Source organism: Leptosomus discolor, chromosome 10, assembly GCF_034619465.1.
Source record: "Leptosomus discolor isolate bLepDis1 chromosome 10, bLepDis1.hap2, whole genome shotgun sequence".
Lineage (NCBI taxonomy): Eukaryota > Metazoa > Chordata > Aves > Leptosomiformes > Leptosomidae > Leptosomus > Leptosomus discolor.
In genome coordinates this window covers 15,663,824-15,688,732 of record NC_141400.1, presented here as the reverse complement: position 1 = coordinate 15,688,732, position 24,909 = coordinate 15,663,824, and the positions used below count along the sequence as shown (strand labels likewise).

Genomic DNA, 24,909 nt, shown 5'->3' with positions numbered 1-24,909 from the left:
ATGGTGCTGCCCCCCTGCCCCATGGCGGAGTTCGTGGTGCCGCGGCACAGCGCGGTGATGGAGCGGCTCCGCCGGCGCATCGAGCTCTGCCGGCGGCACCACAGTGCCTGCGAGTCCCGCTACCAGGCCGTGTCCCCGGAGCGCCTGGAGCTAGAGCGCCAGCAAACCTTCGCCCTGCACCAGCGCTGCCTGCAGGCCAAGGCCAAGCGGGCCGGCAAGCACCGGCAGCCGCCCCCGGCGCCGCCGCCGCCCGCGCCCCCTCCGCCGGCCGCCGCCGTCGTCGCGGGAAGCGTCGACAGGACCGGAGCCAACGGCCTGGACGCCGAGGCGGCGAGCGGCGAGCAGCACGGCCGCAGCAGCACGTTGATCGCGGTAAGGGGCCGGGCCCGTTCCCAGTCGGAGGCCGGGGTGGTTGGGGCCGGGGAGGGAGCCGGCAGTCGGCGTGGTTGTGCCCGGCTGGCACCGTGACCTCTCCTCTGGAGCCGGCAGCGGATGGAGGAAGGAAAACACGGTTGGTGGGAGGGCTGAGGTTGGTGTTGCTTTGCGGAGTACTCGCGTCTGCTCTGTTACAACTCCGCGGCTGATAAGGGCCGGTTTGTTTTCTCCCTTGTCAGTTTTGCGCGCTGGAGGAGGACATGAAAACTGCTGCCTGTTGAGGCAGGAATAGGGGGCGGCCGCCTGGGATGGTTACAGTCGTTCGGAGTAGCGTTCTGTGGATTATATTTCTGCTTAATTCGCCTAAAATGTCCCTGCAGGAACTGTCAGAGGAGCATTAATACTGCGTTGGCTCTGGATTTTTTGTTTGCTTGCTTATGTCTTTAATTTAGGCTGTTAAGATTTAGCGGAGTCACTTGATAAGGATATGCTTATTACTGAGGGGGAATTGTTAAAATAAATAATGTGTCTATTAATTATGGTACATATTGGAAAGAATTTCAGTGGAAAGGCAGCTGCTTATTTGCCACTCACTCCAGTGGGTGTGAACACTATGGGAATCCCGCTCCACCCATTAAAAACTGGCTTAGCTCAAAATCTGAATGTTTCTCTGGCTTCTCTAGCATTTCTGGTTGTCAGGCTGTATTCATACAGCCCTGTTTGTACATCAAGATAGCTATTGCTTAACTTATTCTGAGCCCTTTAGATATACTGCTGTGTACTAATGTGTGTCAGTAATGTAGGTTAGTAGGATAAACTCTTAAAGGTTGCCTGTCTTAGTATCTGTCCTTCTTAAAGCAAGGTGTTTCTAAATGGTGGCCTGCATGAAAATGATACAGTTCTGTTTTGAGTGCCTTTTAAAGGGGATACTGGATTCACCTGAGACGTTTCCAGGTTAACATATAGATTAAATCATATTCTTAAGGTGGTGTGTGTGTTTGATAATGTCAGAAGCAAAGGAGGATGTGATCCTCTTGGACCTCATTTAGTTAGTTTTTAAAATGGAATTGTGATGGAGCGTACTGTATGCTTGGGTATGATTGGACGTGATGTGAAATAGCGAAACACGGGGCACAGCGATGTCAGCTTTTCTGTAACTAGCACTAGGCAGCACGTGCGCAGTTTGTAGTATGTACAAGATGAACTGAAAATATTATTCAGCTGAATTGTTTCTCTTGCTAATATACATATGAGAATCTAGGACACGCTGAATTTCTGAAGATACTTGTGATACAGAGCACTTCAGATGGTCGTTAAAGAAGGATTCTTGAGGAAAAGAGGAGACCTTGTGCGTTCCTGACAGTGATTCTGCAAAACTTTCTGGGTAGCTGCTGTTTAGTAGTCTGATCTTGAATGTAAACTTGTGTCACAATGAAAATGACTCAAACACGTATTTTATCATATAAAGACTTGGTGGGATTTTTATTTATTTCCTGTCTGAGCTCTAAGGCTTTTTGCATATGGGGCTCTATCCATTAATGATGTGGGTTTTTGTTACACACGGAGCTCTTTAGCACATCAACTCCTGTTGCTTAAACTCCCACCGCAGGTCTTCATATTGATCTTCTAAAAGAAAGACGCCTTTAATTCATTGGTGGTGTTTCTTTTAAATTGCTTTGGATGTGGATTTGATCTAATTGGCATCCATTATAATGAGGACTCTCAACAGCCGTGAGGTTCTGAAGTACACTGCACATCTGGGGAAGCCCTTCTTGTACAGGAAGCTGCTGCCAGTGGCCAATTTACACAACAGAAGAGGGTTTTAGTGTATGAATGACTCTCCCTCGTGCTGGCCTGCTGTTTCCTTCCTAGGATGTAAGTAAGCTTAATTGCAGCTGCTGATTCATCACCTCGTTACTAGGGTATAAAGTTGGTTTGCTTAGTAATTCAAGTTTTGAAAAACAATGACAGAAAACCTCTGCTGCTAATTTAATTCCCTTGGCGTAAAAAGTACCTCTGTAGGTTGGTATTTTACCTCTAGCAATCGTGTAGCTGTTATCAAGACCAAGCATGTGCTTTGTATGGGAAGGACATGGGTTTGGTTTACAATATTCAATAAAGTTTGGATGAACACCAAAAATTATTTTGTTTTAAAGTATCCTGGACACGTTCCTTTCAAAAGAATACTGCCAGGTTGGTGAAACATGCATTGTGTCAGCTATCGCTGCTGTTAGGATCCAGAGTTTTCCATGAAGCTGCATATGAATTTTCTCTTTGGGTTTAAAGTTAATGAAGCATTTCTTTTGATTCTTGAAAGAGAAGGCAACTCGTGCAAAGGGTTTGTGATCTAGCATCAGAGGGCCCATGGCAGTGCAGCTTCACGCCGTTCTGCTGCAAGTGTGAGCGGCGCACAGCGTGCGCACTCCCAGACACTGCACTTCAGAGCGACTTCTGCAAATTCCAGATACTCACGGGGAACAGGATAGCCCTGCTACTTCCTCCTTAACGTCTCGTATGATTTTTCATGTGGCCAAAATCAGATATTTTCGCTTCCATTAGTCTGTTCTCTGTTGTAGATCCTGAAGGTGGATGGATCTTGCTTAAAAGCAGAAATAAAGGGCAGATTCCTTCTTTGTTTTATTACTAAGCAGCTCTAAAATTTGAGCCACAGAAACCGAGAGAATACAGTGTTGATATAGAAATACCTTACATGATTTGTGCGCTGTGTAGTCCCATCCTTCATTTGAGGAAAAAGATCAAAAACGTGTTAACTTCCTATTTTTTTAATTTTTAGACCATTATTTAAAGGAAAATTAAAATGTTGAAATTTACTTCACATTTCTGTTATTTAGGATGACGTTATTAAGACTAGAAGCTGCTTAATATTTGGATAGTGTATTGTCCGTTGTGTCAATCGTGTATTTTTGAGAAACGGGGAGATTGGGAAGAGGCAGGACTTGTGCCCTAGAACATTTTTCCCTCTTTGCCAGGTTTCTGAGAAAGTTCATTCTAATACACTGTTTGTATTCTCTGCTGCAGGAAGGTTGGCTTCTTTGTGTTTCTCTGGTAGACTATAGCATAGTGTATCACTGAGCTGAACAGAAAGTGTTTCCTTGACATGTGAATGAGGAGAATGGCGAGATCTGGATTTTCATCTCCACTCCTTGTTTTATGATGTGGTCTCTTAGAAGGCGACCTGCTCCTCGTTTCTTGCTGGGTTTTTCCCCACCTGAGAGCAGTTGTTGTGCAGATGGCTTGCTTTGTCTAGGGCTGCCGCAAAACCACAAACAGTATTTCTGGAATGGGCAGAGAAGGTCTAGTCGGTGGCCTGTCTTGGGAGTGCATTGGGCTAAAGCTGAAGAGAAGACCAGCATTTATTTGGGAGTGGTAGAAGTTTTTACATTAATAGGTAAGTGCTAATTTAAGTCAAGACACCAAGTAAAATGTTTACAAAGAAATTTAAGTATAAGAGCAATGTGCAGTGTTTCTTGGTTGAAAAGACCTAAAGTAATAAATAAAAGGGAATAGATTGTGCGGGTTGTACTGACAAGCATCAATAGCGTTCCACTAACAAAGTTCAGGCTGGTACACTAACAATTCAGAAGACCTCTTTTTTGTGTAAGCTGTGGTATAGGGGTGTTAAATTGTGAAATTATGTTTTACCACAAAAATAGGAAATTATTTCCACATTATTTATACATAACTATGGTGCAGTGTAGTCTTGCCACCATTGTTTGGTTTTGCTGACAAGTCTGATAGTTTGTTGCCCAACAACTCAGACAGGTTTTTCTTTGTCTCCTTTTAATTCTGTGCAAGGTATTGTTGTAGGTTTGAAACGTTTCCCTTAGTAGATTAGTTAGATACGCAGTGGTGCTTCCTAAATTATAGGGATCTGGGAGTGACTGATCTGGTGCTGCTGTTTAAGTTCAAGCGAGGTGGAGGATCTGGCATTGCAGCTGAAGGCACAGCAGTTTTTTTTGATTCAGCAGAACAATTCCTGTAGCAGAAGCTGCCCCTTGTGACTAATGCAGGCTTGGGATATTTATAGACGTGCATATCCACAGCCCTTCTTCACTCCAGCAGGCAGTCACCCAAACACAAAAGTCTTCTGGAATTAAAGTAAAAGTCAAAATTAAAATTAGTCCAGCAGTTTGGTTCTGACAACACAGTGGAACGCAGGAACACACTGGGTGATGAAATGCTTTCCTTGCAGGGGGAGTGCAACTTTGGAAGCTGTGAATAGATGTACAGTAAGTGGGGAGTTCCTGCTATGTTGTGTAGTCAAAATGTTGTGTTTTCTGTCCAAAATTCATACACTACAATTTCTGATATTTGCGTTGCTGTTCCAGCTGAAGAGGTGGTTGTCTTTGTTCCTCCTGTTCTTGGCCAGGCAGGAGAGGAGAATCTGTGCCTATAGAGGACCTGCTGTAAGCTCTGGTTCATGGGAGCTTATCTGTGCTGCAATTTTCTGCATTTCCATGGCAGAAAAACAGATAGATTTTATTTTTGGTTCCCCTTGTAGGTGAGAATGCTGGTATCTAGCTAGGAGGCATATTGGAACTAGGTTTTTGTTATGTTTCTAGAATAATGTTGCGTTTCTTCTTTGAAAATGACCAGCATTGTATTGCTTTTACTGGTATTTCATGACAGATCCTTGTAGATGTAACTTAATTCTGAGACTGAAATGGTAAACTTATTCCAAACAAAACATGAAAAGTTAAAGTTCTGTTGAATCGTGTAAGAATACTTTATAATCTCTGTAACAGATACTTTAAAAAACTGAATGAGAACATTATATGGAGCCTAAAAGGCACATTTTTTTTGAAGATCCACATTTTTTGAAGCTTTGTTTCTGCCATGTTCACTAGGGTTTTGGTTTTTTTTTTTTAGAAAAAAATGAAACTTGCATACAGGTTCTATTTTTTTGTCTATATATATTTACTGTCTTCAGTTACAGGGCTCAAAGTATAATGTTACTGGATTTTTACACAAGTAGTTGACTGTCCTCAGTTTAAAAATTCTGCCTTGTGAAGGATTTCTTGCTTTCAAGCAAACAATGCGAACTAAACTTTCATCCTTGTTAAGTTCTAATGCATTGAAACATGATTAGTTTCAGATCGTTATCTAAAACTAGTTTCAAGTATTAAGCGTTTCCCACTGATGTTTTGATTCATGGAATAATCTTTTTCTCTTTTTTTTTTTTTTTTTAAAAAAACAACACCCAAAACCTAAAAGAACTTTGTGCCGCTGTTTTGATCATTGATCCGTGCCCTTTTCCCACCGAGGCAGTAAGAGAGCACTGCGCTGGACGCTGAAGTTTTGAACTCTGCTGGTGCTGACAGAAAAGCTGTAGATGAAGTTTTAAAGCTTTTCCAATTTCTTCTTGTTGGGCTTCTGTGTTAGTTCGTAGATGGCTTTTATGAAGCCTGCCAACTTGCTTCTGCGGTAAGACCGCAATATGGCTGAGCATCGTTGTGGTAAAACCGTTGGGTTTAAGGCAGAGATTGAATATAGCTTATCAAAATTATTTGTGTGCTGTCCGTTTTCTGATGGAAGCCTTGTCATTTGACTGGGCATGCATCCATCTCCGGCATTGTGGTCCTGTGTCCTAGTCAAGTATAGTGTGTGTGTCCCGTGAATTATATGATCAGAGGCTGCTTGTTTTGGATGCCCCTTTTGTTGTGGTGGGTGACACCTGGGTTTTACCAGTTTGGGTTCCTCACATGAGGAATCCAAAGTTATGGCCTGATTTGCACGTGTGCTCCTGCCAAGTAAGTGTATTTATTGCCATGTTGAGGACTGTCTGTTTTGCTCAGGTGAAGGAACTGTGGCGGTGATGTGGTGTGGAGGGGTGCAGCCGGTGGCTTTTTGAGAAACTCAAGCTGTGTCTTGGGCCAAAGGACTGAGGTCTGCTCACCCTTTCTTTGCACTGTTCATGTGTTCGTTTAAATGCATCGGATATATGCTTTTGGGGTAATACTTTTACGCAGAGATCGTGGAGGTTCATCTTTTGTTGGGAAGTTGAGTAGGCTGAGAAAATGGGAGTACCTTTCTGTATCCGATCTTGTGACAGTGGAAAGGATTGGCTCCTGTGTTACAGATAAAATGGATTGATTCTCCTAAAGAAACCATGGATAGCACACCAGAGGGCCACTGTGCCTTATAGAATTATAGTGGACAATAAAATTAAAACTAAAGGGTTTTTCTTAGTGAGTAGCAAGCTATGCTTTACTTTGTCAGTGTTTCGGGGTTTGTTTTTTTTTTTTTGAGTTTTGGCAGAAGAGAACAGGTTTTTCTTGCCTTGAAAACTCTGTTGGAGCAGCTTGATATGTAGATAGCTTGCAGTCTGACTTGTAGCTCACATGCTCCTTGTTATTTTTTTCCCCCAAAACCAGATTATTTGGGTAGACATAGACAAATTGGGGAAGAATGTAATATTTTTTATTTATTTTATTTAATTTATATTTAATTTAAATATATTTCTCTTATATGAATTTAATATTTCAGTTAGGAAATCAAGAGCTGAGATAGTATGTAAGAAATGCATATAAGAAAGGAGTTTCACAAGAGAAAGTTGCATTATTTGCAGAGTAGTTACATGAACGTATTTGGTGTAAGAATTTCAGGTTCTGTTACTCAAAATTAAACATGAGGTAGAAGGTATCAGGATACGTTTCTAGTAGCAGAGGAGAAGGAATCTGTAACTTTTGGCTCCCACAAATTTTTATAGTACTGTTTTTTCTTGAGGAAAGGAGGTAGAAAATGGAACACTGTTGCTGGGTTATTTTTAAGCTGGTTAGCTGGCTGTAGTGTAGATGGCTAACTACAGCAGCACACATCGCAGCATAGACTTGGTGCCACCATACCCCAGTATGCTTTGGACTCTTTTTAATGCAAAAAGTGAACTGGGATTCAAGTGCGTTGCTGAATAGCTTCTAAACCTCAGAAGTTAAGTGTCCTGGTTATGAACTGGACTCAATCTCTTCTGATACGGATAGAAGATAAGCAGATTGTCTTCTTTCCTTCATTGTCTATTGGCTGCTGTATACAGGTAGGAGATCTTTCAAATAATCTTAGATTTATCTGAGGTGAAGCGAGGCTGGAAGCAGTCACCCTCAAATTTTACTTCATTAGTGAATTTATTAAAGTTATTTTTTCTTTAATCACCTTTTTTTTCCCACAAAGGAATGTCGTTTTAGGTGAAAGGAGGACTTAGTCTAGAGCAGCTGAACTCAAGATATCACCAAGAATTAGATATCTGAGCATTTTGACTGTTAAAACCCGTATAGCTATGAAAGCTTCCTACGTATTTTTATTGACAGAAAGAGCCTGTGATGGATATTAGGGGTCTGTATCTTTTTCTAGACTACAGTAACTGTGGCTTATAAGCATGGATGCTTTAATCTTAGACTAGTTAGCTGCATATATTGCAAGTGGTGTAGTATAGTAGCAAGGACCTTAGGACAGATTAACTTCTGGAGTATATATCCAGCAACGCAGGTGGGTTTTGCAGCCTGTGAAGAGCTGTGTGCAATTGTAGCTGTAAAGCTATCAATCCTAGGTGCCTTGAGTTGTCTAGATGAATTATAATTACAGCAGTGATCCCAGTGGGCATATATTCTGTTTTAATACAGAAATTTGCTTCAGCTATGAGAAGAATATGTTCAGTGTACAAAACTAAGTTACTACTTGTATGTCAGTTTTCAGGGAGTGAGTTTTTTCCCTGATGATGTGGAATTAAGGAGGGTCCGTTTGTCAACTTCAAGTAATTGACTCATATGACCTTGGGCAAGTTACTCATCCACCTTGAGCTTCAGTTTTCCAACTTGGAATATTAAGTAAACAATGGGAAACTTGCTGAAAGCCCTAATGTTGTGGTTGAGTTGAGGCTTCCTTGCTTTCTGTTGTTTTGCCTTTTTACTAAACAAGTAAATGTCCATTATTCTTTGAAGGAGGCCTTTGAAAAATTCACTATAGATCTGCTACTCCAAGCTGTAGACCTAGTGTTCAAATTAAGAGGATTCAAGTTCCAGCCTCCTCTCCAAATGTACGCCTCACCTTGTCCTACTAGGTCTTCTGCTGATCTCACTATTCTGCTGCTATTTCTGTGAACAGTCTAGAAGATCATAGAGTCCTGAGAAGCTGCAGTCTGTCCCTCAGATAAAAATAAGATTTTGCTGCTACCTATGCAAGCATTAAACAAATAGTGTTTTTTTCCAAAGATCAGCTAACCGTAGACTGTTAAAAAAAAAAATTAACTGTGAGCCAGTCCTCCTGTCCTTCAGTCAAAGAATGCTGTTGCCCAGGCAAGTGCTGTAAAATTCTTATTTATGCTAGCTTTACCTATGACCTCATGCTTGAGCGCTGAGATCTTGAGGTTTTCCCGTTTGTTCTTGGATGAGACAGTTTTCTCCAAGGGTTACTGGACTGCGTTGTGGAGACTGCAAGTAGTATGAAAATAAGATACTTATCCTGAGGTTTGTTTAATGAGCTGCTTTTCTGCCAGCTGAGAGAACTGTTGTTGAGCGAACCACGCTTCAGGTGGGTGGCTTTTTGTGGGGATTCTCCTTGTGTGTCCTGCTGAGATGTTCAAAGGCATCTCATACAGGTCAGGGGAGCTGATGAGAGCTTTCCCTCTTCAAGCGCACTGCTCCAGTCTCTGACCTACAGGTTTGGTCTGCGTTGGTGTAGGGTTCCCAGCACAACCAAAGCACAGCTTTTTTTACAGAATGCATCTGAGGGAAGGAAAAGTTTACAATCATCCCTGATGTGTGCATGAATTCTGTTTACGGATGGTTTTGAGGTCAATGGAAAGAACTTTGTATTTGAAAGAAAGCTGCCAGGAAAGAGAAGTTGAACAAAGGCTCTCAAAATCTGGTTGTAAAACCGTTGCTGTACCCTCTGGTTGCTTCTAGGTGGCACTACAAGAAAAAGAATATGTGCATTCACTAGATAGAAGCCAACTGTTGAGCTGGTTGGGGCTCTGGTGGTCATAGTGCAGAGAGGAGCAGCTGACAAATACCGTAGGAGAAAGGAGGAGAGGAATGAACTTACTCTGCTGTGATAGAATTGACTCAACTCTGAATTGCATTTTACATAAGTGTCAATCAGTGATCGCCTAGTGACAAACTGGTTTTGCTTTGGTGCCGAAAATGTGATTGTGTGCAAAATTTCTTCCCCAAAAATCCTGATCACAGGAGAAATGGTTCTCTCTTTCTCTAACTATTTAAATGTGAGACTGCTTTATGAAGCAGTCTTGCAGAACAATAACACTGTATGTATGCAGGCCACATAAAATACAGGGGTTTATTCTTATCTAAAATTTGAATCTTAACATTCTTCAATATTTTTTCATTTTAAATAGGAAAACCCCAATATATTCAAGTTCAGAACCATTTCTCAGCTTCTTGTTGTCCAAGTATATGGCAGCTTTTGGGTTTGTTTGAAGGAGGGGGCTCTCAGATAGTACACATTTTTGTAAGTTTACCCTGAGAGATCATAGTAAGGCAGTAACATCGTGTGATGGCTTGTAAAACAAATTTTATCAATGCAAAGAGGTAACTTTTTTTAACCTTTTTTCCTAAAATGTTTTATTCAGAGCTAGACAATGTTCTGCTAAGAAATAAATTCCTGATCTGTGAAACAAAATGAAGTAACCAAAACCTTCCTTTTTTTCAGCAGCTCCATGAGACTGTGAAAAGAAAGCTTGATAGTGCTGCTTCCCCTCAGAATGGAGACCAGCAGAATGGCTATGATGATGTATTTTCTGTGTCTAAGAAACTACGTCGAGATGATGGTCTTGGTGGAGTGGGTGGTTCTTCCAATGGAATGCCCCCTGTGTCTCCACTCCATCATATTGACAAGAAATCTGGCAGCGGAGATACCTTACAGCTTAATGGGAAACATCCGATGGGGCTAGACGGCATCAGCAAGAAGTGTCTTCCAGATTCCAGCCTGCAAATGAATGGAGGTGGTGATGCTGATGACTCATTTCCTCTGAGTTTGAACAAAGAGCTGAAGCAGGAGCCTGTAGATGATCTTCCATGTATGATTGCTGGAGCAGGGGGTTCTATATCTCAGAATAACTTGATGCCTGATCTTAATCTTAATGAGCAAGAATGGAAGGAACTTATTGAGGAGCTTAATAGATCAGTGCCTGATGAAGACATGAAGGATCTCTTTAATGAAGACTTTGAAGAGAAAAAAGATGCGGATTCTTCAAATTCAGCTGCACAGACCCCATTGCCACAAGATATTAACATAAAGACTGAGTTTTCCCCAGCACCCTTTGAACAGGAACAGATGGGATCTCCCCAGGTGAGATCCACTTCATCAGGTTCAGCATTTATTGGTGCTGCTTCTGTACCTGTAAGTGCCGCTTCTCCAGCGGTTGGTAATTCTCAGGCTCTGTTTCAGCCTTCCAGTCAGTCAATGACTGAAAATCCTAATCAGCCCATGATGCAGGCATCAAACCACTCTCAGAACGTCCAGAGGCCTCTTCCCAATGTGTTGTTACCTGGGAAGGGTGCAGGAAGTGCCAAAGAAATGTCTTCTGCTCATCAGCTTCAGCAGATTGCTGCCAAGCAGAAGAGAGACCAGATGTTGCAGAACCAGCAGCAAGCTTCACAAGTCCACCAAACAAATCAGATGTCGACGTGGCCGCAGTCCGGGCCTTCTCATAGTCCACTGGCTGTCTCATATACCATGGAGAATCCCACCAGCCCGTCTGTTTACCAGCCAGACTTCAACAATCAGAAACTCATGATGCCTAATATGGGAAATAAAAGCTCACCGAGAGCTGGAGGCAATTACCATGTGAACATTTTGGGTCATCAGCAAAATAGCTTGAACCAGAACCCTGTGAGTAGTCAAGGCTCTATGCTAGACTATGGGAACACCAAACCTCTTTCACATTACAAAGCAGAATGTGAACAGGGGGTTACAGTACCTGGTCAGAGCAAGACTCCCATGTTGGCATACATACAACAGCGCCAGCAGCCACCGCTGTCTCACGTGAGCGATGACCAAAATGGGATGATCCTGTTGAAACCCAAGTCTGGAAACATTGCCTACCGGCTACCGCACAGTCAGGTGAATGTTCTGGGTTTTGCTCACCTTTGGTTAGCAGCAGATTTGGGGTTTTGCAGGAGGGTGTTGATAGGTGAGGCTAGAGTACAGATTACTTGGTATTGTTTCAAAACAGTTGCCACATGATTTTAAAGAAGAAAGTGATAATATGCAATAAGCTGTGACAGGAATCAAGGACTCTGGTTTCCACTGGGGACAGTTTTTAACACTCGGTTCTAGGTTGTGTGGTAATGTGATTTCCAGCTTACTATACTTTGTGGGCAACAAGTTATGTCACGCTTCATAGAAGCTTCTACTTACAAAGATAAATAGATGCTTTGTAAACTTTTACCAAAAATAACTCATGTAAAACTGTACTGTTAAACAGTGTTCTCAAAGAAGCTTTCTTTCTTTACCTTCTTTTTGGTCCCTACTTGTCTCAGAGTTGGCTTACTATAAAAAGTCATGCCTTCAGATGCTTATTTTTTTGAAGAGAGAGGAAAGTGGGGGCTGTATTCCTGATTTCTTGGGTGTTCCTTGGGGCTTTTCAAATATAAGAATTTGTTATTGGTTAAGTCTCTGGGGATTGGGGAAGCATAGGATAAGAGAGAAATTTATCTTCAAAAATAAGCAATAGTAGTATTTGTCTGCTTGAAGCGATACGCTTCAGGTTTTCCTGTAAAGGAAAATTCTAGATGGTGCTTCTTTGCTTTATATATAACTGATACTACAGGTATGCTGCACATGAAAATTTATATAGTGGATGGAGGTATAGACTTGTTGGGATTTTGTAAAGTCCTTGCAATGCCCATACTAGAGGGCTTGTTGAGAAAAAAGATCTTTATTATAAGTATTAAAGCTCCCTTAGCAAAAGGTGTTGGGAGATCCAACTCTAGGAATATGTTCCCTCAACAAAGCAAAAAACCTGTGGAAAAGATCTGATTAGTCTGTGATAAAGACCACACTGATACAGAAATAAAAATCTGAGATCAGATTTTTGGGTGCTTCATAAAGCACAAAAAATGTGATCTCTTTAAAACTAGCAGAAGGAAGAATCTAAGGACATTTTGATGGAAGGAGGAGGAGAAGGGTAGAGATGATTGTGTATGTCACGTCTCCCCCATGCTGAATAACACGAGGGTGACCTTGCAACTGCACTGCTACGCTTGCTCTGAATTAACAGAAATACTGATGAATGCTTCTGCAGAATTTCTCAAAAGCTTGCGTACAGAACAACTCAGCACAGCATTGCCTATATTTGGCTCATGATTTCTTAGGAAACTGTAGAGAGCGAGAACCAACAGCCGAACCCATTAGCTGAATTCTAAACTTGAAAGTGGTGTTTGTTTGCGTAATTAGAGATGAGGCCGAACTGTGCTTAAAAATGGTAGAAACTGTCAAATTTCAAATAGATTGGCCAGTGCAAAGAAGACGGTATCAGATCTTGAGTGGTAATCATTCCGTGTTATTTTTTCTTATCCCAAGTTGCAATCTCTGGAAAAAAAGCAGACTTAGGAAAAATTAATAACAGGCTTGTCTGTAGTAGCGTTTTTCTCTGTGGAATATGATGATGGCTGGATTGCTGGAAAAAGTACATTAAGACTCATTTTGATTGGTGACGGCCTTCTTCCCCTTCACCTGCAAACAGTAAATGCTCTGATACTAAAAAAAAACCCAGCTGTAGGAAGGGAGGCATAAACAGTTGCTGAATTAAATGTTGACAGAAGAAGCAGGATTTAAATAAATGTTTTGTATAATGCAAATTTAAAATGTAGTGTTTGAAAAGCTGCTACCAAAGTAAACTGAAGTGCTGTTTGTAACTGGTGCCATTCCTCTGGCTGAGCAGCAGCACACAGAGCTGTACTCACCTGTTTGAGCCGGACTTTGGGAACCGCTTTGAGACTGAAGTTAAAGCTTCTGTTTCTAAATGTTATGGAGCTTCTGACCTTAACTCCGAACTGTCACTTCTGCGTCTGGCACTTTATAGATGGGTGTTTGGCTGTCTCTAATTAGCTGAACTGGAAACTGCATCACACTTTGTCTTTTCCGTTAGAAGCTTCACAAGTGAAGAAGCTGTTGCATAAAGATGGCAAAATAGAAGGAACTGGTCTGATTTTTATTAAATAGTGTAAATGTACAAATAAGCAGTAACTGACACTTTTGTGTTTGTTTTTTTTTTTTCCTGAGATGCATTATGATTCCCCTACCTGCATAGACTTTATAAAAAAAGTCTCTTTTCCTTATCCTATAAAATAATAAGAATAATCCAAATCATGGTCGTCACCATGAAAGTGCCTTTCCTCCTCTGTGTAACTACATACGGTTTCTGAATTCCGGCGGGCTGACCTCGTTCTGTAACTCCTGTTGCTTTTTCTGTATCCCGCAGGATCAAACCCCTTCTCCTAACGTTCCTCGCGTTCCAGTTTCTGTCCCGGGCCCTGGCGTGGGTGCCCAGGCTCCCAACGTCTCCATGGCAGGTAACCACAGCAGCACACCTTATCTCAGCAATCAGCAGCAAGCAGCAGTGATGAAGCAACACCAAATGCTCATGGACCAGCAGAAGCAGAGGGAGCAGCAACAAAAGCACTTGCTCATGGAGCAACAGAAGCAGCAATTCCTAATGGAGCAGAGGCAGCAACATCTTCTGGCTGAGCAGGTGAGAGGGGCCAGCAGTCTTTTTTTTCCTTTGTGCTGATTTTCTTTGAATGAAACAGCATTTGAGATTTTGTTGAAAAGTTATCACATTACAAAATAGGAGATGTTAAACTACAAGGTGCTTTCATGTCATAATTGCTGGTTTATGTTTCTATAAAAGTAACTCAAACACGTAGCACTTGATTGCTGAGACTGACTTTTTCTGTTGTTACAAGGCACTGTGGTGAATGAAAAGAATAAAATAGGTAGAATTGAGTAGTGCAAAAATACAAGACAATACCTACAGGGAGAGAACACGTCCATCCAGCAGTGGTGTAATTCTTTGTGAAAGAAGAAAGGCCAATGGAATCTGAGCAGAAACAAAAGATAAGGTTGGGATACTGTTGATGTGTTCTGTAGAGCTTTAAAAATGGAAGCAATGAGCAAGGGACTCTGTAATGTAAGTTCATTGTGCCTTCTGTCTTCCTTCCCTGTGAGATCCCCAGCATTTCTTGTTTAAATGTTAAAACGTCTTCCACTAGTGTATTTGGGGAAAATAGACATCTGCATCCAACTTGCATCTTACCCTGCCAAAAGAATTTAACTCTGCTGTCCAGGAGACTGCAGAAAGCTGCTTTTGCCTCTGTCAGGGCAACGGACTCCTTGTGTGAACCTTGCTAAGCTTTAAACATTTTGGAAGTCTTTCATGTGGGAATCAGCCCAAAGGGCCTTATTCCTGTCATCAGTGCTTTTCTGCATTTTTAAAAGTCCATGCAGGCATATTCCAAGCACTGGCACTGTACATGCAGAGAAATTATCAATTGAGGAAGGGAATGACGAATTTTCGAAGAAGGTTTGAGATCCAGGCAGAACCTGGTATTCAGATCTTCTGGAAAAAAGTGTGATGGTCTGTACTGCTGAAAAGTTTTGTCTTTGAAGGTAATGGGGGGAGGGAAAAACCATGGAAACTGTTGTCTTTGGGGATAATGGAAAAAAAAGGAGCAAGTGGTTTAATGGAAAATAAAGTGAACTGCATCTATCCCTGAGAATTAAAAAAAAAATAATAAAAAAATTAAATGCTCTGGAGTCCTTAAACTAATAACAGTTGGGAATGGGTAATTTCCTTAATTTTCAGTGCTGTTAGAAGCTGATAAATCTCAGTGATTTCTAACTTTAAAGTTGGCAGTTGTTATCCTGGTAGGTAGTATTTTCGTTGTAATAATAGTTTAGAAATAGAGGAGATGAGAGAAGGTCGGGTAGTGGTTGTGTGAGGGGAACACCTTAGCTTCTATTGCAGCGACCATCCATCAGAAGAAACAGGAAAACTGTACAGTCTCCTCTGAACTGAAAACATGTGAAAGCCCATTTTGAGGGGAAGGGTGTAGTAGAATCTGCAGTGCTGTGGAGCTATGGCTGCGCCAAGTCCTAGCGGATGGCTTTTTCTGATCACCTAGAGTCTTCGTTAAAATTGAGGAGTAGATTGAGGTGACAAAAAAGCCCTTTCAGTTCTTGACCCAGTGTAGATGAAAACATAAGAATGTGGTTGGTGGTGTTTTAAAGTTGTATGAATGTTGGTAAAGATGCGGTTTTGATATTTACCTAAAACCAATTTGGGCTAAGGGAATATCGTGGTGGAAATACACTATCAAAGACTGAAGGCCAAAGAATGCCCAATCATCAATAAAATAATACTTTCCATATGAGTTCTGTGATCTATAAACTTATATAAATAAATTAATACTTTTTAGTAAATCATTCTGGTTTTGATGAGTTGTATGTTAATACCAAATGTAAAAAATTACTAATTTTTGCTCTCCCAAAATCTTAACAAACAGGTGCTCCTTGAAAGTAGGTGGGAAGAAAGGAAACAGGAGCTGTTGGCAACCTGCTTGTACTTTTGTACCCCTGGTGAACGGCGATTATTAGAGCTGTGACCCAGTGGGTTTCCTTAGCTAAGTAATGGACCTAACCTGTGTCAGACCTCTCTGAACAGTGTGTGGGGGATATATTAACAGAGTGAGAAGTAGAGCATCTCAAGCACAGTGTTGAAATATTTTTTTTTTCCTACCTATTTGCTTCTGCTTAGCCAGCACATGTTGTGGTAGTAAATATACATGTATTGAAAATATTTTATTCCTGTCCTGGTGTGGTGACTGCAACTAACTTGTACAGCTTGCATCTTTGTGTAGTGATACTGGGACTCTGGTCCTGAGTAAGGAGCAGCTTTGCTATGGAGCTGAACAGACTTAGATACTGTGTTTGCTGCATTTCTTGGCCTTGTGCTGCCCAGTCAAGCTAGGTCTTGTTCGCATTCTGATTTGATACTTAGTTCTTTGGATGCACGTGGTACTGGATGTAGTTTCACAAAAAGATTTCTGAATCAGTTGACCTCTGTTTTGCAGGAGAATTATAGTCTCAGGTAGCTTCAGCGCCATTCCCTGCCACTCTGAAGCTGTCTTTGCGCTTGGTATTCTGCATCTTTTCTTGTCGCTGTTTTTTTTTTTCTGAGCCAGGTTTTGCACCTCTTAGTTTCTCTCAGAACTATGACATCTCTTCTTGGCTTCTGTGGTCAGCCTCTTTCAGGTTTGACTGGTCCTGCAAGCAGCAGGTCCTTTCTGTCAAGCAGCCTGCTCTCTTCATTCCTCTGCGTGTCTCAACAGCTTCTTAGTTGTAGATGTTTCAGAGGGATGGTAGTAATGTGTGTCTGCCTATTTGTTACATTGATCTGGTCCCTTCTTTAAAGGCTCGTTGCTCGTGCCTTTACCCCAGTACTCTTGGATGGCAATTGCTGTCCCCTTCTGTGCTCTGTGTACCTTGTCAGATAAGTAGTTGTGCATTGTGTCAGTACTTAGTTATCCCAGAATTTCAGTCTGGTTGAAGATATCTGTGGAAGAAGAGCCAGAAATGCTGTGCCTGTTATGTTTCATATTGTAAAAGCAGCCTGCTGTCTATGCTGTCAAGATCTCTGAGAGTATTGTTAGTGCATGTACATATGCTCTCCACATTCCCCTCAAGGCTTTAAATTTCATTTTCCCCAAAAGTTTCCAAATAGAAAATTTGTTTGTTTCATATTTCAAATGGCTTCATCATACAGTAGGTATGGGTTGAATGTGCTTTTGAAGAGGCAGGGTTATTTTTGAAGCATTAGTAAGGCTTATTTCAATTGGTTGGTGCATTGTTGAGAAAACGGTTTTGAACAATGGTTACAAAACAAGCCTCTGTTACGAGCTTAGCTATGCAGTTTTCCATAATCTTCTAGGAGAACCTGTGGTATGTAATAATTGGGATTTGTGTATATTTTTTTTTTAATTTTTGAAAACAAGGGCTAGGAAATATTTCCATGTTCAATTTTTACTTTTCTGTGTAATATTGTTGATATTTAATTTTCATTTCATATCTAGAGGGGTCTAAAATAAATTCATCTGGGGGTAAAGAGCAAAAAAGTATGTGTGAATTTTTTATATACACTCACTTTTGCTCTTTTTGTGCCTGTGTCTTTAGAGTCTTGCTAAACATGCCTGTTGATTTTTACTGATTAAAAGGCTAACATCTCAGATTTTCAGTGTTTTAAAGTCTTCAGACATGCCTTGCAGTAGCTCCTGTAATGCATGCTGTTGTCTCCGATTTCCTAGTCTTGACGCTCATCTGAACAGATTGACTGTGTTTGAACCTTGAGAACTTAGGTCTGAAGTGACTTCAAGGCTCTAGAAGCCCCTTTAATGACCAGCTTCTCAGAGGAGTGTGGAGATAGCTTGTGTTTATCCCAGATAGTCACCCTTGGGAAAAGCTTGGCTTGTTTTCTAATTGTCTTGCATTGGACCTTTCTTAGGAGAAACAGCGGCAGCAGCAAGAGCAACAGCTGCAGCGGCATCTGACACGACCGCCTCCCCAGTATCAGGATCAGCCGCAGAATCCCTACCAGCCACAGGTTGGACAGTTCGCAGGTAAGCAAACATGGCAATTGAAATAATGGCAGAAGAAATACCAGGAGTAAAAAACAAGTAAAAATGCCTTCACATTTCCTGGATTGGATAGCTTTTAATTAACTTATTACAACATCTTCCCACGTCACTGCCTTAACTTTTAGACCTGTACTTTGATTCAGTTGCAAATTATCAGCTTCTCCTGACCTGGATATCTGGGACAACTTAAGCTTCTGATTCTTAACATTGCTGTGGAAATGGGAAAAATTCTTAAGTACCTTCATTGTTCTAAAAGCCTTTTTATACTATCATTTCCCTTTACAGGTTGTAAATTCCCCGTAACTTTCATGTATTAGGATTCAGGGTTGTTTCCTGAAGCCTAACATCACTACTGCTTGTGTCTATCACAGCCCTCATTAAATAAGTGATGTATTATTTCTCCCATTTACTATGATGAGTTTAAAATTCTCTAATACTCTTACCCTGCTACCTTCAGAAGGGAATGCAATTTGAATTCTCTTCATTACATATTAGTGTCCTACATGTCGGTTTTATTTTGTACGAGAAGCAGGTTGGCATGTCTTCAGCGTATTAAAGCTGATGAATAAAAGATGTTGTTACCGTTAAGCTGAAATAGCTTCCTGAATGTGGAAGAACTAGAGAACAGTAAAAACTCTTCTCTTTACCTGAAAAATCCTGTCAGGGCATCAAGAAACTACTTGTCTTTTTTCATAAACTGAGTGTACAAAAAAGTGCTTATTCCCATCAGTTTATTTCCTTACTCTGTGTTCCCACAGAAATAAATACTGGAGGGAAAAGTTGCAAATAGAAATGTGATCCCCTCATGCTGACAGTGTTTGTGCCTATGCCGTGTCAGTAGAGCTGTGGCTGGGGTTTGTGACTTACCTGAAGAAACCTGTTTCCAACACAACAGGATTGCGTGTGAACACAGTGATCGGTAGCATCCTTCGAATATTGCACTGAAACACTTTTTTTCTCCTGCCACTTCAGTACAGAAATACAGCAGTACACCTGTTAGTGTGATTTGCTGTAGTGAACATCAGTATTATTAAAACTACTTTTTCCTTATTATGCTGATTGTAACTATTTTTTGCATCTTAAGTCCTGGTATGTGTACTGCCGCTTCACCGTAGTGTTCTAGTAAGACTCTTCCCCCACCCATCCACCCTCTTGTGACATTGGTGTTTTTGTGGTGTGCTTTGTTGATAATTAATGCAATATGATTTGAATTATATTTGAATATATTTGAATAAAATTATATTTGACTAAAAATTGAATTAGTAATAATGGAGAGCCAATATTCCTCAGCTATCTTAAAATATGAAAAAACTGCAGCTTACTTTTTGGGTTGAAAGTACAGAAAGTACTAGTGTAGGTAGGTTTCCCTTGGTCTACTGTAAGAAGTGAGGGTGATAATACGCATTACATGTCACATACGCTTCACAGTGCTTTTCTGTTCTTTTTTATTTTTTTTGCTTTAAGTAGGGGGCTGTTTATTCTCCAAGAAGAAACTTTTTTTTACTCATGAACAAAGGACTACTTTTGGTTTGGTGAAAAGTCTTATTTTTGGCAAATAGTCTTGCTTGGTTATTAGCACTGCATATTGCCATAGCGAGTATTTCACTGTGGAAATCCAAAAGATGCTTTACCAAAAATTTCTGAATGTGCTGTAAAATAGAGGAAACTTCTGGAATTGGGAAAACACAGGACTGGAAACCCTACAGTTGTACAAAAAGAGATATACAGTGTATGCATGGAATAACTGACAGTGCGTCTGTGCAGTAAGTGGTGTTCTTTCAACAGCCTAGCAAATTGTGCATGCACTTCAAAGTGCGTGTATATACCTCTGTTCACAAAGAAATATCAGGGCCCTGCCTTTAAAGTCTTTATTTTTTTAAAATTGATGATGCTGAACTCTTAGAAGTGGTATTCAGATTTTTTAGGACATTGGCATATCTGTGTTTGCGATCAAGGTGGAGGTGCTAAGTGGAGCAACACCTGACACTCTTTAATTAAAGTACTGGTGTCTGCGTGTTGAATGCATGGGTTGGTTTCTACAAATGCAGCTGCACCTCCGTTCTGGATTATAGCGTCTACAAGCCCAGCTTGGCTCTGGTTGAACCGAGGTATTTAATGTACAAAATATTTCTTTGTATTTCAGGGTCATCTTCAGCCATGCCTGGGGTCAGCAATTTAGGACAGTCCAGCTCCAGTAGTCCACGGATGTTTCCTCAGACCCAGAACATGATTCAGATGGGACCTGGACACAGTTCTGTTCCTCCACTCCAGTCGGGTTCCAGTCAGCAGGATCGGGGCGTGACTCAGTATACCAATATGCAAAACATTCAGCGAGGGGGATTGTACAACTTGGCGCCTGGTATGACACCCATGGTTGCCCAGCACACCGCTCCAAGTGCCAATGGACAGCCCCCCATGCAGAGACAAGGCAGCTTGGGCCAGGGCGCTGCTGTTCCTGCTGGCTACGGGCAGAATAGCTTGGCAAACTCGAGTATTTCTCAGCAGCACAACAAAGGTGCACTGAACCCAACCTTGTCGAAGCCACAGATGGCAAGAGTACCAGCTGCTATGGGGGCTCAAAACCCGTCTTGGCAACACCAAGGTATCCCTAATATCAACAACCAGACCCAAGCAAACAGTGGCTTAGGACCATTTACTGCCAGCTCCTCTTTCCACATGCAGCAAACTCATCTAAAGATGGCCAACCAGCAGTTTGCCCAAGGAATGCCTCAGGTAAGCCTAAGCACCAGCAGACCGATGACCTCTATGAACGCTGCCGTCTCCGGGCAGATGTTGTCGTCCTCTTTAGGTGCGCAGCAGCGGACAAACCCACCCACGCAACAGCAGGTACCCTCACAGCAAGTCTTGCCTGGCATGAACCAAACTGTTCCAGATCTGAATGCTTTCAGCCAGAACCCAAATCAGCAAATGCCCAACCGAGGTAATCTGCACTGTAGTCAAGGGTACCCTGTGAGGACAACCAGTCAAGAGCTGCCTTTTGCCTACAGCGGCCAGTCGGGCAATAACGGACTTCAGAACTTAACGGGCGACACAGATCTGATAGACTCTTTGCTGAAAAACAGGACTTCAGAGGAGTGGATGAATGATTTGGATGAGTTGTTAGGAACACATTAAAATGGGGCTGGGGGTGGGGGTTCTACTTTTTTAATTATTTCATGAAATATAAACAACACTTGGACCAAAAAACCTGTGGCATTGAGGAGACTTGCAGGCATTAGAGGTAAATGGTTGGGAAAGGGACTGGAGCTGCTTCTCAATGAGTGTTGATACATGGTAATGGCGCACCAAGCAGGTCTGCAGGAGTAGTGCGCTTTATCTTGGTGTCTCTAAGGAGTCGCACACTTGAACAGGTCAAAAACCATCGTGCATGTCCTAGCCAGCCTTTCAGAAATCTCACTTGCAGTGTTCTAAAATTAAATTTTTTAATTATTTAAAAATAAAACTAAATTCCACAGAAATAGTGCGGAAAGAAGGCAAATAGTTGCACAAGTCGTGTTTAGGGCCTAGTCTCCTGCAGCTATTCCTTGCAATGGTTATTTGTTCATAGCTTGACATGCTGTTATAGTACTGTCCATCAAACTTCTGACTTTTTATTTAAAGAAGAGGCTGTATGCACCTGAGTACGCTTGCAAAATGTTTTGAGTTGTTCCTTTTCCCCATCGCTGAAGCATGTGCCTGTATTCTCAATAAGCAAGTGATATTTCACAGTAAATATTTCTAGATGCTGGTAATAGATGAAAGAAAGTATTAAAATCTGGCCAGTTAGTCTAGGTAGTTGTCTTAATAGATTGTAGTCTTTTAAGCTGCAGTTTGCACTCTGTTGTAGAGAGGCACAGTTCTTGGCTTGTACCTTGCTGTGTTTAAAGGGGGAATTTCTTATGGGAGAACTTTTAAACTATAGTAGGTTTAACATGAATTGTAAAGCCATTTACTTTGCACCTGTTTCTTCATAACTTATTTCCAAAGGTAGTTGTATTTAAATGAAGGCTTTGCTTCATGACAGCTCATCTAGTTTTCTTTGTTGTAAAAAGTAAAACTAACTTTTGAGATCAGTTCGTTCCCCAAAGTTAGCAATGATGCAGTGAGCACAAGACTTTGTCACTTCAGGGTGAAAATGAGAAAAAAAGAATTTGGCTGAGAGGTGGAAAGTCCGTATCAGCAATAATAGCACAGGCAGCCTGGGAGAGTACTTGTATCAGGGTTGCTCCAATATGGAAGTCTCCCCCTTTAAATACTTTTTTTTTTAATACTGGGTTATGAGTTTGATAATCTTTCTATAGACTGGTGGATTTACTTCTTTAATATCCTTTGAAGCAGATGCTGGTTCTTCAGCTCAGCCCAAGGAGACCTCTTATCCGTATGTTAGGGTCAGTCCCAGAAAGGACAAAAACCACAATGGGAACAGTCAGTGTTCCAAAGTCCTTACTTTCTACCAAAAAAATCCCCTATCCACCAACAAACCACCTTGCCTTAACCTTTATTTTAAAATTAAAATAAAGTTGAAAGCTTTTGTTTTAAATGCACAAATACCTCCTCCCTTTTAAATCCACTTTTTTGGAAGGCTTCTTTAAACTTTCTAATCAAACCCAGCATTGTGATTTAAAAAGCAATTTCCTTCAACACAGACTGGCTTCTTCAGGAGTTTTCTGCACTGCAGAGATACATGAGAGAGGGTTTTTTCGGAGTGGGTGAAGGGAAGTGAAGGATAACATTGATTTCAAAGAAGGAAAATGTTTTACTGTATCTGCAGCTCCTTTATGAGACAATTTGCACTTTTAAAAACTGCTTTTTAACACTAATACTTTAACCCTTTCCAAATATGCATGGAACATGGTTTGTCCAGCACACTTAACTAGTGTGGATGAATTACGCTCTGTTGAACAGATTGGATATTGTATCACGTCGAACTGTTGGTGAAAGATGTGCGTTGATCAGTGGATCCCACCATTGAATAGTGGATAGAACTTCACTGAAGCAGACATAATCCCTTGTAGAGCTTTTGAAAAGGTAACATAAAGATTGTCTTTGGATAGGAAGATGAAGGTGTTGGTGACTTTGGTTGTTGACACTTCTGATGTTTTCTAGAATAAGTAGTTGAGATGCAAATCACTGATGCTAACTTTTCTTATACTGGCAATCTAAGAGAAGAGCTAGTGAGTTTGGTTTACGATTAAGTTAAACCAAAACTGGTCCAAGGTAAGTGTCATTAGTATAGATTAAACTAGCAATGGCAGGGGAAGGAGTGTTTGCTGTATTTTTATTTTTAAAGGGTTAACTTTGCACCAGTGTGCCTTCCCTTCCTGTTGGGGGTGCTTGGGACCTCATAATTTCAAGTGACATCCTGCAGTGTCACTAGTTTTTTCCACCCCCTTACAAACACTTGAGACAAATAACAGGGTAGTAGGATTCAGCTTTTCTTTCTTCCCTGTTTAGGTTGTGGTGAAATCTGCTTACATTATCCGGTAGATTTTGCACGCAGACTTTGTTCTGAATAAATCGAAATAACAGTCCATCCAGTTGTGATTACTTAACTGGAGGAAAAGAACATCTGCTCTTTGCATTGTTACTACCAAAAAGGCAATCCACCTAAATGTCCAGGAAAATGCAGATGTACTTTTTCCCCCCACTGTTTCTGGAAGCGAAGGTGGATATTGCCCTGCTTGACCAGAGGGTTTGTTCAGGAAGGTGGCTAGACTTGATGACAGGGCCTTTTTGTGGTACTGTTGAACTAGAACTAAAACTAAGCGTGATCTAGGCAGACTGGCTTACAAATGCCCGTCGGTCTTCATACGTGAACAGGATCCAAACAGCGTCTAACCTGACAGAAAAACCAGCCCTCGCTTCTGGTTTTGGTCCCTGTCCGCATAACGCGCTCGGACGGTTGGGAATGCGGTGTCACTGTGACAGAGCTGAAACAGTTCAACGGAATGAGAATCCGGCTTAGATGTCCGTGGGTGCAGGGGTAGGGCTGGGCTTTGCCCTCGGGCCCGTTACCACGCAGCCGTCTGTTTGTGCACTTGGGCTTTCCATTTGCTGCAGCTTCAGAGCAATAAAATGTATCTCCCCTGGACTGCTCCTGGCCAGCCGCCCATGGCTTTATTTATAAACTGCGGTTTTGGTTGGGTAGGAAAGGTGAGAGTGTCACTGTGCAACATCCACTGCCTTCCAAAAACCACCATTCAATTGAAAAGGGTGCTCAAAATTTTGTTATACACATTTCCTTTGTGTAAATAAATGTTTACAATTTTATATTAAAGATTTGAATAAGAGTTAGATCTTCTGACTGTATATTTTTTACTTTTTATAGATTTTAAAACTATAATTCTTTATATATGTGTTTGGGGGGTATTATGGTAAGTTTTATGCTTGTAAATGGAGAACAGTTGAATTTGATGCTAACCTTTATGAATTTTTGTCATTGAAATGTATAAAGAGTCCATTAATCCCCTTATTCTTTTACTACAATTACTGGTGCACACCAAAAAGAAATCCTTCACTTCTGTTTTATCATTATAAAATAAATATTTTGCTAGTGTATTAAACATACATGGTGTGACTTCATACATTTGTGTGAGCTGAGCAGAGTTCAGTGTTGTTGTTCTTGGTGAGATGGTTCCCAACACACAATTCTGGTCAGCCTGTTACAGCAGAAGATTCTGAGACTTAGTGTCTTAACCAATTCTTGCAGTTTCAGAAATTCCATTTAAACAGGCCAGAAGTGGCCAAAGAGGACTTGCAAAACTTCACTTGGAAAACAAAGCTCTAAGCTACACCCACTGCTGCTGGACTTTTTTTTTTTTTCCTGATGCAGTTGTAGGCCCTAAGCTGGGAAATACGACTGCAGAGGTGG

The 24,909-nt window shown here is 41.3% G+C and overlaps 1 protein-coding gene across 1 annotated transcript; it reads left to right on the top strand.

The window, feature by feature from the left end:
- Window positions 1–24,328, top strand: MAML1 (mastermind like transcriptional coactivator 1). The gene is made up of 5 exons (XM_009950185.2): window positions 1–372; window positions 10,054–11,466; window positions 13,829–14,098; window positions 17,906–18,020; window positions 20,182–24,328. The coding sequence occupies exons 1-5, from the start codon at window positions 1–3 to the stop codon at window positions 21,171–21,173; spliced, it is 3,162 nt and encodes a 1,053-aa protein (XP_009948487.2). The 3' UTR covers window positions 21,174–24,328.
- Window positions 24,329–24,909: the final 581 nt, after the last annotated feature.

Coding starts and splice junctions, on each gene's coding strand:
- MAML1 (XM_009950185.2), top strand. CDS start 1: ATGGTGCTGCCCCCCTGCCCCATGGCGGAGTTCGTGGTGCCGCGGCAC. Junction 11,467..13,828: donor ACCGGCTACCGCACAGTCAG/GTGAATGTTCTG, acceptor TGTATCCCGCAG/GATCAAACCCCTTCTCCTAA. Junction 18,021..20,181: donor ACAGGTTGGACAGTTCGCAG/GTAAGCAAACAT, acceptor TTTGTATTTCAG/GGTCATCTTCAGCCATGCCT.